The sequence below is a fragment of the Tinamus guttatus genome, unplaced genomic scaffold (genome assembly GCF_059628265.1).
Source record: "Tinamus guttatus ecotype Peru unplaced genomic scaffold, ASM5962826v1 Tinamus_guttatus_pri_ptg000696l, whole genome shotgun sequence".
NCBI classification, from domain to species: domain Eukaryota; kingdom Metazoa; phylum Chordata; class Aves; order Tinamiformes; family Tinamidae; genus Tinamus; species Tinamus guttatus.
The window spans coordinates 21,604-41,043 of record NW_028289230.1 but is presented as its reverse complement, the minus strand read 5'-3'; the positions used below and the strand labels follow the sequence as shown (position 1 = coordinate 41,043).

The window sequence follows — 19,440 nt, the reverse complement described above, 5'->3', positions numbered from 1 at the left end:
CGCGGTCACCTCGCAGTGACGCTTGTGCCCAGGAAGGACCCAATGGCCGGGCCTCGGCTTTCCCTCCCCCAGCAGTGCCGCGGGAACGTCGGGAGGCTGCTCCTCCCTCATGCACCTGCAAGGGAGGACATCAGCATCAGCACCCGCACGTGGGCGTGGGCGCAGAGCACTGGAGCAGAGGTCCCCTGGCCAAGCCACTGAACCCAGCACTCCGCCGTCCGCAGCTCTCGCCTCATCCTCCGAGGTGGCTCCCTGGGCAAGGGCCAGGGATGGGGTTGCAAGGCCCTGGCAGGGCCCCAGCGTCCATCTCCGGGGCTGCCTGGCCCCAGCACACAGGAGGATGCTGGGACCCACTGCCCCTGGGGTGCCGGGGCTGAGGGGGCTCCGCAGCTCCCAGGGCATCGTCAGGTCATTAGGCCAAGGCTGGAAAACATTGGCTGCAGGAAAGCAGCCAGGAGCTGCCCCCACTCCAGCCTCGCCACCCCCAGGGTGCAGGACAGGAGGTGCAGAACGCGGGGACAGCGACCTCACACCAGCACCTCCCTCCATCCTGCCGGGAGGTGAGCTGGGGTCTTCGGCCGGGCACGGGGAGGCCTCTCCGGCAGCCCCGCCACAAGGTCCCGACTGCCCCGGGAAGCAGCTGCTGCCACCGGGACGGGACAGAGCCCGTTGGCGCTGCAGCACCCAGTCCTGACCCAAACCTCCGCCCGTGCTGCTGGCACTTCTGGGTGACTCGAGGTGCTTTGGACCCGGTTCGAGCCTCCGCGCCAGCCTCCACAGGGTTCCCCTTCCTGTCCCTCCAGTGGACGTGCGGCACCTGGGCAGGCAGTTCCGCTCGGGGGGCAGGTCCGGATGCCCCGGCCGGGGCGAGACCACCCGGACCCGGCAGCGACCCGAGGGACGGGCCCGGGACCCCCATCCCCGAGGGGCAGCTCCGCGATGGTGCCCAGGGGCCGCCGAGCCCCGGCCCTGCCCGGCCGCGGCGGGACCCTCGGGAGCCGGCCCGCCCCCCAGCACCGCGTTACCTGCGCTCGGCGGCAGCAGACGCCCCGACGGGGCCGCCGCGGGAGAGCTCCGCCGCGGTGCGACGCCGGGCTGGGCCGGGACCGGGGCGGGGCGCGGTGCTGCCGGGCCGGGCCGGATTGGGTCAGGCCGCCCCGTCGGTGCCGCAGCCCGGCGGCTCCGCGCTCCCTCCCGCCGGCACCGGGAGGGCGGAGCCCGCCACCGCCCATTGGCTGTCGCTCCCTGCCGGCCGCGCTCTATTGGGTGAGCCCACCGCCGAGGCCACGCCCCCTCCGCCCCGCTTCCGCGTGAGCGGTGCCGGGACCGCGGCGGGGCCTGGAGCGCCGAGCGCTGTCCTCGGGACCGTTCCGTGCGGGCCTCGCTGCTGCCGCTGCCGCCTGTCCTGGCCTGCAGTGTCCTGCCTGGGCTGTCTGTCCTGGCCTGCTCTGGCTCTCAGTCCTGCTGGTGCCATCTGTCCTGTCCCGTCTTGCCCTGTGACACTGCTGCCTGTCCTGCCCTGACCGTCTGTCCTGCTAGCCATGACCCTACTGCCTCCCCACCCTACCTTCCCAGCCCTTAATGTCCCCATCCTGCCCCAGAGCGCACACACACACCTACGCATGCACACCTGCACATGCACACACATACCTACACATCTATGCCTACACCTATATGTGCACATGCACCTACATGTGCACATCTACACAGGTCCATGTACACACACCTACACAGCTACATACACACCTACACATGCACAGGCGCATACACGTGCACAGGCACATGCCTCTGCATGCACAGCCCCCGCCAGCCACGCTTGGCAGCAATGGCTCCCTGGGAGCCAAATACTGCTGGAGAACTAGGTCAGGCCACAGTGCAGCCCCAGTGCCAGCGCTCGGCCCGTGGAGCCAGCGCCCCTGCAGCTGCCGGGAGCGGGAAGGGAGAGGCCAGAACACAGGGAAGCTATGCAGAGCCCTATGCTCCTGGGCCTGGACAAGCCTTGCTAGAGTGGGGACATTTGTTGGGTCCTCATCCCCACCAGCCCCCCCCCTTGGCCTGCAGTGTCACCCTGAGCCAGCCCATCTTTCACCCCTCTTCCTCCTTTTCTTCACAGGGGACCCAAGGGTGCTCTAGGGACATAACCCACAACACAGCACCAAGGGACCCCCCACAACCAAGCACCCGGTTGCTCCATGAGCGGAGGCCAAGCTGCAGGGAACATCATCCCCCCAGGAGCCACTTGTCACCTGGTGAGGGTCAAGGGGAGGATGCGTGGCAGGTCTCACAGCGCTGCGTGGGGCAAGGAGGTGCTCCGAGGCCTTCTTGCTTGCAGCCCGTGGATGTGAAACGCACAGGGCACCCGCCTGGCTCCTATGGACCATCCACAGTGAGAAAAGCCAGAGCTGGACGCGCGCTGCACATTGGCAAGTGAGCTGGGGACCTCTCCTGGCTGATGGGTGCAAGCCGAGAGGCCACGCAGGGCGCAGGCTGACAGACCTGCTCCCGGGCCCCTGGACACGGCACTCCTTGGGTTTTATCCATCATCCGCTGTGCTCCCTGGGTGAGGTGGGGCCTGGGGCCTCCAGCCTTGTTGTCCTGGAGCTGCACATGGAGCTCCCAAAGCGTCCTGAAGCAGAGGTGCACATGGCATGTGACTCCACAAAAAGGACAGCTCCTTCTCCAGCCCAGCCTCCCACCAGCTTCCAGGAAGGAAAGCTCAGCAGTCACCAGCTGCCGAAATGACCCGAAGGCAGAACCACCATGGGAATCCACGGCAATTTTCATGCTGTAAATAAGATTATGTTAAAAAAAAATAATAATTTTGCAGTTTTGATTAGAAGGCGTTCAAAGCGCCGCTGCCAGCAGGGAGGATTTACCCAGGCTATTTTAGGAGCTGAGATTCCTTCAAAAGGGTGTTTTTAAACAGTAAACAAACAGTTTTGAGCTCATCACAATGGAAGCAGTAGGAACAGTCACTCCAGCCACTTGAGCGTCACTTATGGGTATTTTCCACTGAACGGCTGATTATTTAATAAAAGCAGCCTCCTCCTCAGGCGTAAGGGAACAACAGCTGGGAGCAGCAGGGCCCTGGCACAGACAAGCACCCTTAACCCAGCTCTGCTCTGTCCCCCAGTTCCATCTGCTTTGGTGCCGCGAAGGTGTTTGGGCATTTACGGAATGGCCTCGCCTGCTCTCGCAGACACCAACCCCCGCAGCCGGGCCGGGAAGAGGCGGACCCAGGAGCCTGCATCCTGGGATGCAGCCATGGTGGTGGTGGTTCAGTCCCCAGCAGTTGCTCCAGGACATTTTCACTCAACTCCCCAAAATAGCTCATTTTCCAGGGTGCAGAAACAGCAGCAACCCTTCGTGAGGCTCCGAGGCTGCACCGCGTCACACATGCCCTGATTATGGTGCTGCTCCTGCCAGCCCCAGCAGGCAGCTCACACTTCATGCATTGTGAGGTGAGATCGCCCAAGACAACGTATGTGAAGAGGGGAATGTTCAATTCCAGACCAGCAGGAGCTCTACAGGGACGCGTGCACCTGCTGTTATGAAATGAGAGCGTTAGGATGCAGCCAGGGTCACACTCACCACTTTACGAGGTGCTAACGCTGCCCCCTCTGGCAGTTAAGCCGGTCTGAACAGCAGCTGCACTTTAGTGAGGTCTAAACCTGCACCACCTGCAGCCAAAGGAAAAGAAAATGCTGTTTACTATCCATGAAAACACCTCAGGTTGTTATTATGTCAACTGCAAATTAACTCCCTTTCCATTGCTTCTTGTTTTTATACATCATTAAGTTTGGACTCCAAAGATGCCCTCAGGCACTGAAGCTGCTGATGGCTATGAGGGCATCGCTCAAACCCTCAGTAAATGTTTTCCTACAGCCCCTGTAGTTTGGGGAAACACATTAAGAGGGAAAAGAATGAAATGAGTCACCGCACGTGAAAGGCAGCAGGCAGAAAGAAGCGGCACAGGGTCTGGCACCACTGGGGCTCACGCAGGGAGTGCAGCCAGGGGCAGAGCACATTCTCACACACCACACACATGGGCAAAGCTGAGCTTGGCTGCCACAGCCAGGCCACCCAGGTGAGCCTCCTCCTCTCCCCGTTCAGCAGAGGTTTGTTTCTTTCGGGTTTGGAAGTATTCCCCCTCCGAAGCAGGGCAGTTGTGGCAGTTCTGCATGCACAGATGGACACCCAGAGCAAGAAGAGCAAAGAGGAGCAGCCGTGGTCTGAATCATGGTGAGGTTTGAATCATGATGTGGTTTTAGCAGGTGGCATCTGGCAGGTGCTTGGGCTTCCAGAGTAACAGCACTGTCTTCCTGCCGTGTTCGCTCACCTCAGCTGCTTGAGAAGTAAAGTCATAGAGCAAGATGTGCTCTGTCCTTTGCTCCATTTAGCAAAGTTTGGATGAAGTCCTTAAAGCTGTGATTCCAGGCACTTTAAAAAGAAAATGTGCAAAAAGTTTCCCAGAAAAATGCACATAAAATGTTGACCTTTCTTTGGATATTAAAGGTGAATAGCAAAGGAAGGAAAGAGCTGCCCCCCTCCATCCCCTCCCAGACACCAGGACCCATTTCAGTTCCTTGATGAGAGGAAACCTCCCACACACAAGCTCCCCTCCTCAGGAGCAGGTCAAGCACAGGGCTCAGCTGCAGTTCTGTCAGCAGCTCTTAGAGAACGAGCTCCAGCATGGTGAGGGAGACATGACAAACATCACATTAAATAAAGTTTCCTCTTTAAGACCATTTCTATGCATCATAAAGGAGCCAGGGGGAGAGGGAAACAGCATGCTTTGGAGCCCAACACTACCACCCCCTCAGGGCACTGGGGCAGCTTTGGGATTTCAGGCTCATTACTGCATTGGGCAATGCGTGACACCTCAGCAGGGAAAGGTCTAATCTGCCAACTCCAGAGGTTGGAGGAGGACAGAAAGGTGCAATGGAGATGGACTTTCAGACATGGAGTAAGGAGCTGATCCAGCCTAGCACTGCATTTTCTGCACGTGGGAGCTCTGGTGATGCAGGAAGAGACCAGAAATCCCCACCGGGTCACACCAGCCACATGCACCACAGCAAGAGCCACCCACGCCTCGAGCAGGCGCTGCACCTGCCTGAGCAGCTTCAGCCCAGCTTCCTGAGCAGCTGCAAACTCGAGTCTCCTGACAAGGCACCTTCAGTCCACGCTCAGTTCCTGCTTTCCGTCTCATCCTCAAGCTGCGGAGCAGAGCCTGGCAGCCTTTCACAAGGAAACTTGTCAAAATACCATTTCTGGCAGCTACAGTCATATCTATTTTGAAAGGGCAACTTCTCCTCCCTGCCCCTAACAGTTCTGCAAGCCCACATGTTCAGCAGCTTCCCAGCTACAGCTGCTGGGGTCCCCTCCCCCTCCTTAAATCCCTCAAGTTACACCCAAATGGATCTGTGTCTCAGGAATTTTCGCTGGACTCCTCCTGGCCTCCAACAGACCAAGGGTGCTTTCCTGGGTAGCCAGCTCCCCTTCCTCCCCTCTGCTTCCACTTCACTTGGCTCCGAGCCTCCGCTTTGAGCGTCTCAATCCAGAAGGCTTCAAAGGAGCCCAGAGCCTGATATCCTGGCTCTTGGGGATCGAGGGCATCTTTGCCGAGCAAGATGCATATTTCAGGAATGTTTCTCTTCACCGTCAAGTCATCAAGGCTGGCCTTCGGCACAATGGGCTCCCAGATCTCCTCGATCTGTTTGAAGAGCACTTTGGTGATCTGGTGGAGCTCCCTGAGCCTTTGCTTCATGATCTCCACGCAGGTGATGGTCTTGCTGACAGCCTTGCCTGAGCCCGTGAGAAGGATCTGCTGCACCAAGTCCAGCTCCATCTTGCTGATTGCGTAGCCCATCGGGTTTCTGATTTTGCTCCCGTCCTTCACCTTCATTTCAATAATATCGGGGGCAGGTCAACGAAAGGAAGAGGACAAGGTTTTTCCCCAATCTTGATCTTCTTGTAGTTCTCCATTCTGCAGTGCTGGAAAGGAAAACAGATCCATTAATACTTACATTTATGGCTCAGAAAACCAGGCTCTGTAAGTTCACCCATCCTGTACAGTGGGATCCATAACTTTTCAACCTGCGCCAGCTTCCCAAAACTCAGTAACTGAAGCAGCAGCTTCATTACTCATCGCAGTGTGGTAAAACCCAGGAACTGTCTCAAGCTGCACCCAGCCCAGTCATAAGGAAAGGTAGCATCTATCTGGAAGTAGCTTCTGCAGCTTAATTAAGAATCATTTATTTTCCAGCCTAGAGATCCTAGTCATTTTCCAGCCATGGGAAGAAACTCACAACAGGTCTAGACAAACAGCCACGCTTGACAAACAACTCTTGTCACTGCTTCTCAAGTAAGTTAACTACAATCTTTCCCCAAAAGGGCGCTTTAGGCTATCAGAATCAGAGATCCTAAAAGCCCATAGGTGAAATATCAATAGCAAAGTCCTAGCTAATCCTGCTGCAGTCACTTGGATCCCAGTCCTCCTGCGCATACACCTGCAGCAAAAACTTGAAAGAGCAATGGTAGAAGGAACAGGTCTAGTTTTGTGATTCTAAGCAGGATGGGATAAAAAAAAAATACAAGCAGCACACACCAAATACAGGCACCACAGTGAGTCACAAAACAAGTGGGTGCGCTTGCGTTACGAGGAATAGGCTGCCCAGTCTGGGCACAAGACTGGGATGAGGTTTTTGATGGAGAAGCACTGGTAGCAGAGGATGAACGAGGATGGGGGCACTAGGGGCAGGACGCACACAGCCAGTAAGAACCATGACTAGCTTGTCATGAAGCAGGGGGCTCTCAGCATGGCAGCGAAGAAAGTCCCAGTCCCTGAGCATCCCATGGCAGCGGCCCCACCACCAGCCCACCCGTGAGGCGGCCCAGGGTGCCCACGCAGCAGTGCGGCCCTCCCCTGCATGAGGCTCTCCTACCTACCCACCCGCTCACGGCTCTGACACGGCCAGAGCCGCCCTCCCAGCCCCATCCCAGCAGGAAGGGACCCGTCAATCCCCCCGGCCTGGGTGCTTCGGGATTACCTGCCCCCCCGCCAGCCTCGCCGCAGCCTGGCTGCAGAGAAGGGAGGCCAGATCACAGAAAGACCAAGCCGCAGCCGTGGGACGAGCAAAGAGCCCCGGGTCCCGCGTGGGACGGGCAAAGAAGGCGGGGTGGGGCGGGGCCACGCCACCCCTCACCTGCAGCCGCCTCAGCGCGATCTGCACCGCTCCACACAAGATGACAGCCGGAGGAGGAGCATGCGCGCAGGCGCAGGGTAACGGCCCCGGGTGGGCGTGGCGAGGCCGCCGGGGGGGGCGGAGCTATACGGCTGGAAAGCGGGGCGATGCGGTTCCGGGGGTGGGGTGATGCTGCTTTGGGCTGGGTGTCTCTTCGCGTCGAGTTGTGTGTGCCGGCCATGAGTCTGTGACATCACAGAGGCGCCTGCATGACGTAGCAGGGGCTGCTCTGTGGTGTCATGGCAGCGGTTCTGTGTGCTCAGGGCACCATCCTGTGTCCCTGCAGTGCAGCACCTGGTCCAGCCACCTGGGGCCATGCTGGGCACACTGGGGCTGGCCCTGCTCAACGACCACGGCCTCCTCAGCACTGGCTTCCTGCTGCTGGCGGCTGTCACCACCACCCTGCTTGCTGCCCAGCGCTGCCAGGTACGGGGAATGGGGGCACTGGGGCACAGGTGGGAGGTGCCATCGTGCCTCTTGCATCCTGTCATGGAGCTCTGTGCCTGCAAGGCTGCAGCTGGTGGTGTTGGTGGTGGGCAATGGCCCCGTGCCCAGGTAAGGGGTTGTAGGGGCCCGGGGGGTGTCCTGTGCGGGCAGTGCTGTGTCCGTACTCTATACGCTGCTGACCCCACATGCCGCTGACCCCATGTCCCACTGAGTCCTTGTCCCACTGGCTCTGCATCCTACTGACCCCATATCCCGCTGACCCTGCATCCTGTTGACCCCCCGTCCCACTGACGCTGCCACCACTGACCCTCACATCCCACTGACCCCATCCTGCTCCCGTAGGTGCTGGGGCCCCCTCCCCATGCAGCTGCCACCCCGGCTGTGCCCGCTGTGCTGCGGCTGCCCATGAGCTGCATCCGTGGGTACTGTTGGCATGGGCCAGGCCGGCGGCCACGCTGAGGCTGTGCTGGGTGGCTTCGTGGGGCTCCAGCACATGGCAGGCGGCCTGGCGGGAGCTCCAGGGACTGGTGCGGGTGGGCGCCCCCTCCTAGGGCGCCTCCAGCAACAGCGACGCTCCCGCCTCGGCCCGGCGGGCCGGCGGCCCTGGGCACTGCTGCCCCTTCTATCCCCCGGGCGCCCCCGGCGCCTCCTGCCCGGCCGGGCCCCCGCGAAACGGCGGCGCCGCCGCCTCCCTGCAGAGCCACGTGGTCCGCAAGGGCCTGGAGCTGTGGCTGGGGGCGCTGCCCGCGCCCGTGCGACGCTCGCAGCAGCGCGCGGCCCGCAGGCCCGGCTGCCCGTGCCCGCCGCGGCCCATCGGGCCGCGGCAACGCCCGCCGGCGCCTCTTCCCCGGTCTGCAGGGCAGGGCCGCCGCCGTGGCCATCGCCGAGCGCCGCAAATGGCTGCGCGCGCTCTGGGGCGGCCCCAGCCCCACCGAGGAGTCGCTGGCCCGCGTGCTGCCGCCGCCGCTGCTGGCGCCGCTGGAGCCGGGGCCGCCCCCGCCGAGCAGCCCGCCGCCCGCCTCGCTCCGCGCTGGCGGCCGTGGGCCCCACGGCGGCGCCGAGGAGCTGCCTGCCAGGAGCGGCTGCCGCGCACAGCGCGTGTCGGGAGGCCGCCCGTTGTGCCGGGCCGGGGCACTGCCCCCGCGCGCGGAGCCCCCGCGCCTGCCTGCCCCGGACACGGCCCCGGCTGCCGTTGGCCCGGAGCCTGCCTGCCCGGCCGCCGCAGCGGGGGCAGTGCTGCCCCGGGCCCACGGTGCCCTCGAGGACGGTCCCAGCCCTGCGCCGGGCTCAGCTGCAGCCGGTGGGGACATGGGGACCAGAGCCGGCGCGAGGCCACAGGTGCATCCAGGCTGCAGCTGAGCCGCAATGTGCGCAGCAAGCTGTGGGTGTGCACAGCGAGGAAGGGCCTGGAGACGCAGCTGCCCATCCTGTCTGCCGTGGTGCGGCAGGCTCTGTCACTGCCCTGGCCACGACCGGACAGCGCATGCGGCCCTGGCACCTGGCCGCAGCCTGGGGTGCTGGTGCACATCATGGTGCCCGAGGCCTTGTTCCTGCCCGAGGAGCAGCGCAAGGCCCTGGAGCTGCACATCCGTACCAAACGGCTGCAGTGCCCCAGGGACCTGCTCGGCCTCTGGGCAGCCTTTGGAGCCAGTGACGAAGCAGCAGTGAAGAGCAGAGCTCCGGGAAAGTGCTGGGGGCCATTGAAGCCCTGGGCAGGGCCAGCGGCCACCGAGGTCTCTCCGGTGCCCGTCCCCACAGCTTCCAGCTTGGCTGGGGAGGATGCAGTGGTGCCGCTGCTCATGGAGAAGGTAACGAGAGCGAGTGCGGAGGCCAGGAGCCCTCCAGTGACGAAGGCAGGGGAGGACGAGAAGGTGCCGGCTGCTGCCTCACAACAGCCCTGGTACCTCCCTGCGTCACCACAGGCTGGGACAGAGGAGAGACCCCATGCCACCACACTGGCACTTTTCACCACAGTGCAGGAGCTCCCAGCCGCCAGCAAGAGCCCAGCCCTGTGCCAGGGTGTCCCTGCGTGTCACTGTGCCCCCCAGCGCGGGGAGCGCAGCCCCTCACTGTGGTGCCAGGGCTGCTTGCGGCCAGCCTCTGTGGCCATGCTGCACTGGAGCAGGAGGCAGATCCTGCAGGCGCTCAAGTACGGCCTGCAGGAAATGGCCCAGAGTTGGCAGGATGGGATTGTTGCAGCTTGGAGCGGGTCAGGAATGCCAGACAGCAACTTCATAGAAGCTGGAACTGACTTCGTTTATTCGCTTACATGCAGTACATTTATATGATTCTTAACAATTAGTGATGTAATTACACAGGCTCCTAATTGGTAGACAATGATCTAACTCAGACCCTTACAGCCCCCCTTACTTGTTTAGCTCATCCTTTTAGTTCAACAGCTCTTTTATTCCCTCTGACCTTGGTCTACTTCCTCATCTCCTAGTTAGCACTCCCTTTGTTCTTTCACTGAAACCTGAAGGCTGGAATTGAGCAGGCCTGCTGGGCAGCCATGTACACGGCTCTCTAGCCATCCCTCTACAATTCCCCCTTTTTCTTTTGTACCAGCAAGGCCTGCTTAGTAGTACAGGACACTTCTTCCTCTCATGATGTTCTGCAGGCTCACACTTCCCACCGCTAGGGTACCAGCTGTTTGCCTGCTACATCTGATGTATGTGAGGTTGCTTCCAGCTAAGGCCTCTCCCATTTTCTCTGTCACCCATCCGATTTCAGAAACCAAGCATAGATAATTACTCTTGAGGTAACACTCGTCGGCAGGATACTGAGACTGAGTATTCTCTTGAGTTAGCAGATTAGAGGGTTGCTGACAGACTCCCAACTCGGCAGGCGTCCCCGCAGAGACAACATGGGTCTCAGTGTTAGGAGTCTCACCGCCCCCCCCCTTTACGCTCTGCTTTATCTGTTTAAGCCCGGTGCATCCTGTCACGTAGGGCCAGTACGTGCCAGCAGGCAGACCAAGGGGGCGGACAAACTCCGCCTTCAGTCACATAACCTTCCCTCCTGGGTGCGCAGGTGCGCATCCCAGTAAATTGTCGCAGTCGTCAGTCTGAGGGTCCTGCTTTTCTCATCTCCCTCCCTCTCGGATGTTTTACCTTCAAATTAATTTAGAGGATGTTTGCAGTTAAGTTGGCTGCAAGCCCGGTCGAGCAGCCGCCTTCAGCTGCTTTTGGAGGAGGTCGGCTCTGAGCCTGGATGAGCAGCCGCCTCCATGCTCCTTATCACTCAGCCTGGGCAGGCAAACATCTTCTTTCTCAAGGTCTTGGATTCTACTTCGCACAACAATTTTATGACTCTACAGATCATACAAATTTCCACCTTTCAACCATACCTCGTGTCGGCATCAATATACAAAGGATACAACACATAATAGAGATGAACATAGCAAACAGAAACAATAGCCCTAATAACGGTTTCTGTCCTCACTTAAAGCATTACAATTCTCCAACCCCCACTTTAAAAGACGGATCAAATCCCCCTGCACCTCCCTCCTGGCTGTTGTCAAGCCCTCAGCAACATAAGTCTCCTTGATCTCATTCGCCTTCTCTTCCCCGGCCCCCCTTCTCCTTTTTTCAAGGTGATCTAACAAGTCCTGGACCCAGCCGGGCCGTTCTTAGGCACGATGGGGCAGTCCGGGAGTGGGGGCACAGACAGTGCAGGCGCCACAGGCACACATGAGGACGCGGGCGGGGGGGTTGGCAATGGATCTCCAGACACCAGCGGTTTTCGGTGGCGTGGCGGTCCCGTTCCTGAAGTGCTCGCAAAGGCTTTTACAGGTACACTGCTCGCAGCTTCGGGAGGCTCACGATCCGGCAGTGGCCCTGTGATGTCCTTTGGGCGATGGTGGGGCTCAGAACCCCCTCGCTTCAGCTTGGGTCTTTGCAAGTGTCCCTTGTCTCTAGCCCATTTATACAGCTCATACAGCTTCTTCATGCTCACTGCTGCCTCCCTCTTTGCTAATAAGTCCAGCAGCAATTGTACAGCAGCTTCTCACTCCATTTTGTACGCACACCGGGGTCTCTGCTTCTAGCCCTTCCCTGACACCGACTTTCCGTCCCGGGCCCCAGCTTCTTGCTCCCCAACGCCGTCTTTTCCGTGTGCGCAATCACGGCCGGCTTACCCGCTCCAGTCCCCGTCTTGGTCGGATCACTCGGCTGCACCCGTATGTGGTCCTCCAGAATCCTGCACCGTTGTGCCAAGTCCCTGTACCGGTCCCTGTTTGGAATCTTGTCCCTGTTCGGAATCGAGTCCCTGTTCGGAATCTGGTCCCTGTTCGGGCGCCACTTGTTGCAGCTTGGAGCGGGTCAGGAATGCCAGACAGCAACTTCATAGAAGCTGGAACTGACTTTGTTTATTAGCTTTTCATGCAGTACATTTATATGATTCTTAACAATTAGTGATGTAATTACACAGGCTCCTAATTGGTAGACAATGATCTAACTCAGACCCTTACAGCCCCCCTTACTTGTTTAGCTCATCCTTTTAGTTCAACAGCTCTTTTATTCCCTCTGACCTTGGTCTACTTTCTTATCTCCTAGTTAGCACTCCCTTTGTTCTTTCACTGAAACCTGAAGGCTGGAATTGAGCAGGCCTGCTGGGCAGCCATGTACGCGGCTCTCTAGCCATCCCTCTACATGGGATGGAGACACCAAGCCCTGAGAAACCTCCTTCCCCTCCATCATGCCCAGGGACCCAGCCGCAAGTGGCAGCCAGAGCCTGTGGGTGCCCCCAGCACTGCACTGGGGCAGCCCATGCTGCAGGGGCAGCCCCCGTCCCAGCAGCAGGTCTAGGTGCCCTGGCTGGAGCAGCACATGGTGTGGTGGGTGCTGGGCACCTTCCTGCTGCCCCCTGTGTCAGGGATTCCTGGGCTGTCCACAAGGCCATGCAGGTCAGAGGCTGCTGAGCTGCAGGACACGAGGGGGTCCCTGTGCCCAGCTCCCCCGTGCTGTGCCCACCCACCCTGAACAGCAAGAGCCATGGGCACCACCAGCACCCCCTGGCCACTGCCAGCCCCAGCAGCCTCCTCCTGCAGAGCGCATGGGCAGCGGGGCCACCTGGCACCCTCCATCACTGCCAGGGACGTTGGCGCTTGGCAGCCTTGCTCCCCGCTTGGCACCAAGGATGGGCACAGTCCCCTGCAGCAGAAAGGGGGCCCTGAGCGCAGCTGGGGGTGCAGGAGGTGACTCCGCAGAGCAGCAGCGTCGGGGATCCAATGCCACTGTAGACACTGTCCTGCTGAGGTTCCTGCAGGGCCTTGTGCCCTGGGCATCGAGCAGGGACCACGCAGCCCTACTGGGCATGAGGCAGGGAGGCGGTATTGGAGGAGCACGGCCAACACAGACCCATGGCCCGGGGCAGCTGCAGGAGAGCACCTGTGCAGGGAGGAGAGGCCCTGGGCACGCAGCCACAGCCCTAGGCATCCCACAACACCCCTGGGGCAGCAGCAGGGCTGGGAGCCCAGCAGGCAGCTCCGGTACCACTACCACGATTCCTGCTGCATCCAGCAGCACCGAGGGCACCACAGCATCTTTAGGGCCCCATCAGCACAGTGGAGCCCCCCGCCATATCACCCCGAAGCAGTGGACACCCCATGCACATGCTGCAGCGCTCAGCAGCCCCAAGAGGCAGCCACCACGCAGGGCTGGAGCAGGGTTGGGGCAGCAGCCTCGGCATGGGAGGCAGCGCCCAGCCAGCACCAAGAGTTCCCCGGGCTCCGGGGCCCCCAGCACCTGCAGACACATCAGCTCCAAGGGGACACAGGCGCGTGGCGGCAGCCCGCAGTGGGTGCCGCGCCAGGCAGCCCTGCCTCGTCGCCCCTTTAGACCACACAGTGAGGAAGGCACGTCCCTCGGGGACAGCTCAGCCTTGCTGGAGCGCTGCGGGACCCCGGCCACCAGGCACAGGTGCTCGCGTCACTGAGCGCAGAGGGCTGCACAGGGCAGGAGCAGGGGGCAGCTCCGTGCGGCTCAGGAACGCGCGCTCCCAGCCAAGGGAGCCGTCAACGGCACCAAAGAGCTCAGCTGCCCTCCAGTCGCCAGGAAGAGGCCGTGGCCAAATCTGCAGGGTATTTGGACAAAACCCCCCCTCTATTTTCGTAATAAACACAGGGGAAACATCACACCCTTTCTGGCTAGCAGGACCTTTAGAGACATGGTGTGGGCCTGGAGCCCCCTCTCGTGGGCAGCTTGGGGGTGGGTTGCCCAGCCCTGAGCTCACGGGACTCCAGCACTGCCTCGCTCGGGAGGAGCACAGACAGATTCCCAAGCCCCTTCCACAGTTCCCAGCTGGGACCTGTGGTCCTGAGACCTGGGAGAGGGTGCAGGTTTTGCTAAGGGGACACGGTATGAGGGCAGCAACCACTCAAGTCTCTGGAAACCCTGACAATTCTTGGTGGAAAAGCTGCTGCTGGCTCTCAGCGCAGCCCCCCAGAGCGGAGACCCAACAGCTCTGCCAACTACCACCCTTAGCAGCAGCTCGGCCCGGAGCAGCACCAGGCTGGGGCTGCTGAGGGGCAATTCAACCAGGGCTAGAACTGCCCCTCACCATCATGCTTTGCCCCTTGCAGAACTGCCAGGGCCTGCGTGTGCCTTCCCACTGGGATAAACTCCAGGCTCTACACAGACAGAGCACAGCTCCTGCTGGGGAGCCCCAACTTGAGGCAGCCACTCCCATAAGCAGGAGGAGGATGAAGATGAAGGCTACCAAGGGGAAAAAGACAACCCAGAGTTGTGTTAGCATTTTAAGACTTTACTATGGTCCACAGTTAACAGCAGAAAGGGACTTTTAAATAAGTTACAAACCGCAAGGATATTCTGTGGAAGCGCAAAAGCGTGGCTTTGATGCAGGACAGACCAAGCGCAGTCACAAAGCAAGGGTTCCCCCAAGAGCCTGCACCGTCCTCGCAGCTGGCGCAGTGACACACTCTGCTGAGGCCGCAGGTCCCCAGGGGCAAGCGGTGTGCGGCCTTTCCCAGAGTCTCAAGGGCAGCACAACCAGGGCAGCCCAGCAGCGGCTCCTCTCGTTCCCAGCACTGCTGTCACTCTGCCACTGGTTTCGCTTTCTTGGCTGTTTCCAGCTGTGTCAACATTTCATCCCACTGGACAAACTGCTTGGAGAGAAGCAGGGTCTAGACATGGCTCTTAAGGAAAAAGAGGATGTAGAAACTTCACATGGAAACTCCAGGGAAGGAAACTGAGGTCAAAACACCAAGAATCCCCTGGCACTGTGACCCTGATTGATGGATGGAGAAACCTGGGGCATCTGCACGTGGAAAATCCACAATGACTCAAAGTGCCAAAGCCCTGAGCCACCAAATAGCACCCAACTCTGACTCATATCCACAAAGCACTTCTGAACACTGAGAAAGCATCCAAGGGGCTCAATCTATGACCTAGAACAGCCCAAAGCTTCTTATCCACCAGATCCAGGACACATCCCAGTGCTCCTGCACGCCAAATGCACCGTGAGCAGATCTAGCACAGAGGCCCTGGCTTGCAGGTGACTCCCTGTGTGTCCTGTCCCAGAGAGGGGGCAGCTCTGGCGCTTGGGTGGCACTGCTCCTGAAGGGAGTGACAAATGCAGACACTGCTGGCGGCTCTGCTGCCAGCAGTACACGATGGGGCAAGCAGGCACAGGAGACAGGCAAGTGGTTCAACTGTGTCGTGCCCAAGGCACCAGCTAAAAGGATACCATTTTGTTGTAGTCTTCAAGGAGCATCTTGACAGTGTCCGTGAGAACTGCACACTGCTCCTGCAAAGGAGGAAGCCTCTGTGAGTGAGCATGGAGCCTCAGGACATTTGTCTTCCCAGTCCGTGATGCTGGACAGTGGAAACACATCCAAAGCCAATACTGACATAGGAACTTGTTGTAGCTAGAGGTGTTTTGACAGTCAAGAGAAATGAAAGGTTACAGAGAAACCCCAGTGCAAAGTGCCTGAGTGTGTAGGCTCGCACTGCTGCCTGCCTCTCATCAAGCTGTACTTGCTTGGCCCGGAAGGAAACCATGCTGTGACACATGCCTAGCCACGGGGCTATTGAAACACTCGCAGCAGAACGGCTCAGTGAGGCAGCAAGTGCTGCCCAGGACATTCACAAAAGGTCCATCTGGCCAAGGCTGCAACAAACATTCACGTTACCTGCTGCTGTATGGGGATTTGAGAGAGCCGCTGAAGTTTGGCTGCGTGGTCGGGAACACCTGAAAGCAGAGACGAGAAATTACTTCTCTAGGGGCACAGCACAACTCTGCTCTCCAAGCGCAAACACCACATGCCAAAAAGACACCCTTTATCTCCTTAAAACATGCCTGGCTATGCTGCATCTCAAATATCAAGCTCTTTTTGCTTAGTGCAGAAGGATAGCACGAGTTAGGTGATGCCTGCACTGAGGGTTACTCAGGAGCTGCACCAGAGCAGCTGAAATGTTCTAGCAGGTAACTGAAAGGGAATCTCTGCCAGGAGCAGGGATTTTCTGGCACCACGACAGCTTACAAGCAGCAGGCAAGTTTCAGACTTGGCGGGGCGGGGGGGGAAGGCCTGGGCTACAGCTAACTGGAGAAGAATGTTACAGCTCAGAAAGGGCTTGCAGAAGGGTGCACAGTACCTTGGATACAGGGGCTGTCCAAGACAGGCTGGAGGTTCTTCACCTGCTCCAGAAGGGCTGCCTGGGAAGGAACAAACTGTTCCTCTGATTGGGGAGAGATGAGAAGGAACATCAGTAAGCACAGTAAGATGACACTGCTTTGGTTTTACACAAATACTTGAAAGGCAACTGTGGAGTAATGGGTATGGATCGGTTTTAAACAGCTTGCATCTAACACAGCAAAGAGCAACTTGGCAAATATAAAGCATCTTGCAGCCAAAACGAGAAGAAAGGAGTGGAAAACTCTGGCTGAAGACTCCCAAGTCTCTGACATCCTCCTCAGAGGCTTTGGAACCATTAACCAGAGATTGTTCTTAAACAGTCAAATGTAGCTCCAAAAGGTTACAGTCCCACTGCACCCACTGCAAGCTACACACAAAAGGACTCGTGTTTGATTTTGCCTTTTGGATTCTGCTCACCAGTGGATTCTCATTCATCTCCATTAACCTTCATTCATAGAGTGTATATATATATATATATATATATATATATATATATATATATATATAAAAAAAAAAACCAAACCCACCCCAAAACAATCAATCCAAAGCAACAACAAAAACAAATGAACACTACACAAACATTTTTTTTCCCTAAAAAATAAGAGTGGAAAGCAGTCAACATACAACCAAAGAACCAGGCAAGATGTTTTGTCACATCTTCATCAGTCAAGATATTTTGTTCAGTAAATATTAAGACTGGGATGTGAAAAAACTGTTTTAGCACGAGTTTTTCTTCTCATGTTTTACCAATTCAGGGTTAAACTACCCAACATTAAAGAGTGTGGATCTGATAAAGCTGAGGTATGAACACATACAGGGAAGCACCAAGGGTGACAAATATTCTTGTTCCAATATCCACCCCTTTCCAGACTATTTAAAGAAAAACTTTTGGAGTGTTAAAGAAAAATGAGTGTCCTCATTTTGTGTCCTACCTGCCAAGATGAACCGCAGCTTCATGGCATCCGTAACAGCCATTCTGTCAATGTACTGAGGATCTAGGTATTTTATCACATCTTCAACTAAAATGAAAGATAAATTCAGAGAGAAAGAGTAGAAAAAATATTCTAATTTGTGCAAGCGCAATTTTCCAACTGATGGAAGAAAAGAGTGCTTAAACATAAGGTTACTTTGTAAATAATGTGTACTGAGGGTTCTTTTTTATTCAAAATCAGGAATTGTGACGGTACTTTAAAAGGGGTGTTCTGGCTAACACTGTAACCAAGAGCTCACAAAACGACTCAAGCCCCCTAACTACTCGGTTATGGGAGCACAGCCTGTGTGATACTCCTCGAGCAACATTAACCAAATAAAACGCAGATGTTCCAGGTATCAGATCGGCTCCTTCCTGCCCTTAGAGCAAAACTAGTAAATAGCCAGGTCCCCTTTCACTGCTGAACAGAAGCAAAAATAAATAAATAAATAAGATATATAGATACACACACGATTTATGTTTTAAATCAAAGAGGCGCCATCGTCTTGGATCACGACAGGGCTCACTGTGCAGTCCCCAGAAGCAGAGCCAGTTGAGAAGCAGCACGAAGCAACATTCTCATATTTCTGACCCAAAAGGGAAAGCAAAGAGCTTGGTGGCGCAGGGAGGGTTCCGCGGCGCTGTTTTACTCCCCCCGTCCAAGTGATTTTTACCGCGTCCGAGGTCACTCACTCTTCTTATGCAGGATCTTGATCCTCTCCCTCTTGCTCGCCACGTTGACCAGCGCCACCTGCACCTTCACCAGCTCGCCCGCCACCTGAGGAGCAACAAATGCAGGGCCCGAGGCGTCGCCGCCGGCACAAGACGGCGTCTCCCGCGCCCCGCAGCCCCCCACCGGCCCCGGGCGGCTCCTCGGGCACCTTGCGCGGCCCGCGGGCGCCGCTGCCGCCGCCCACACGCAGCTCCAGCTCCTCCAGTCGCCACTGTAGCTCCGCCGCCGCCATCTTGCCGACGATCGTAAAGCGAAAAAGCAACACTTCCACCTTCCCCCAACCCGCTAACGGCGCTGCTCGGAGGCGGCTCGCGGGGGAGGCGGGCGCGCTGGCCCCGCCCCCGCGCTGCCATGGCGGCGCGTTGCTAGGAGACAGCGCCCCTCGCGTTACCATGGAGACCCCTGCGGCCTGTGTCGCCCTGTCGCGACGGCGCGGCTCCCCTTCCCCCCCCACCCTGTATGGGAGAGGGACGGGTCGGGGAGCGAGGCCCCTCCGCGGCACCGCGAGGGGCGACCCCGAGTTAGGAGACGCCCGGGTCGGGGGGTTGGGGGGAAGGTCGGATTAATGGTGGTTTGGACCCCAAATCAGGCTCTGGGAAGGGCAGATCCAGGTCCTGCCACCTCGGGGGGGGTGCGGGAGCCCCTCCAGCATCGGCCCCCAGAGCTGGGGCCTCGGGGCTGTGATGGAGCCTCTGGAGCAGGAGGAGGAGGAAGGGGACACAGACACCAAGGTGCAGGAAGACCTTGGATGTTGAAGGACACATCCCCCCGCCTGCCCCCCCCCTTCAGAAGCGGCTGGGCCGCTGTCCCCGGGGCGGCTGCGGAGCCGGGCGGTGGCGACGGGCTCTGGGGCGGCTGTGATCCGCGCTCTGCCATAGCAGAGGAGGCGTCAAAGGCGGTCAATGCTGATTTGCACTGCAGACGAAGTGCCCTCCCGCACGCGGCCTTCCCGCCACCCCCGCGGTCGATGGCTGCTCCGTCGTGAAGGAGGCGCTCAAATGTATTAAAAAGAAGAAAATAATAATAATAACAAAAAAGTAGATATAGCGATCGGGGCCTTTGAAATCGAGGAGGCTGCCGCAGGCTTTTCCCCAGGCCTCCTCCTGCCCGTGTTAACCTTTCTCCTATCACCAGGAGCTGGGACGCTCGCTGGAAAAGCACCATATGGGTGGATGTGGGAGCCCCGCTGCTGTCCTTGGGCTCCCGATGAAGCCCTGGGCAGTGGGGAGAGGAGCCCCCGAGGGGTCTCCTTCCCTTTTGTCCCCTTGTGCGGGACCACCAGACTGTGTCAGGGGGTCCCCAGTGAGCCTGTGGTCCCCATGTGTCCCCGGATGAGGTGCGCAGAGCCAGGGCCTCCTGCCGTTTCTTCCTGGTGTCGATAGCGGAGGGGCTG

At 58.5% G+C, this 19,440-nt stretch overlaps 2 protein-coding genes across 2 annotated transcripts; both read right to left on the bottom strand.

Moving 5' to 3' along the window:
* Positions 1-5,428: 5,428 nt before the first annotated feature.
* On the bottom strand, positions 5,429-6,580 carry LOC104574151 (ribonuclease P protein subunit p25-like protein). Its single transcript, XM_010221403.2, is given in 3 exon segments — positions 5,429-5,916; positions 5,919-5,994; positions 6,508-6,580. Coding segments are annotated over 2 exon segments (555 nt in total). The 5' UTR covers positions 5,986-5,994; positions 6,508-6,580.
* An 8,155-nt stretch (positions 6,581-14,735) lies between these two features.
* On the bottom strand, positions 14,736-18,285 carry LOC148591848 (dynactin subunit 3-like). The gene is made up of 7 exons (XM_088536675.1): positions 18,196-18,285; positions 18,008-18,092; positions 17,277-17,363; positions 16,304-16,387; positions 15,841-15,899; positions 15,396-15,455; positions 14,736-14,832 (listed from the first exon to the last, which is right to left on the bottom strand). The coding sequence occupies exons 1-7, from the start codon at positions 18,277-18,279 to the stop codon at positions 14,743-14,745; spliced, it is 549 nt and encodes a 182-aa protein (XP_088392801.1). The 5' UTR covers positions 18,280-18,285; the 3' UTR covers positions 14,736-14,742.
* Between the last annotated feature and the right edge of the window lie 1,155 nt (positions 18,286-19,440).

What these genes read in the sequence shown, in the direction of transcription:
- LOC148591848 (XM_088536675.1), bottom strand. Translation starts at nt 18,279, where the DNA reads ATGGCGGCGGCGGAGCTACAGTGGCGACTGGAGGAGCTGGAGCTGCGT. An exon ending in AAATCCCCATACAGCAGCAG is followed by an intron (nt 15,456 to 15,840) that starts GTAACGTGAATG and finishes CCTCCTTTGCAG; the next exon opens with GAGCAGTGTGCAGTTCTCAC. An exon ending in TTGAAGACTACAACAAAATG is followed by an intron (nt 14,833 to 15,395) that starts GTATCCTTTTAG and finishes AGCCATGTCTAG; the next exon opens with ACCCTGCTTCTCTCCAAGCA.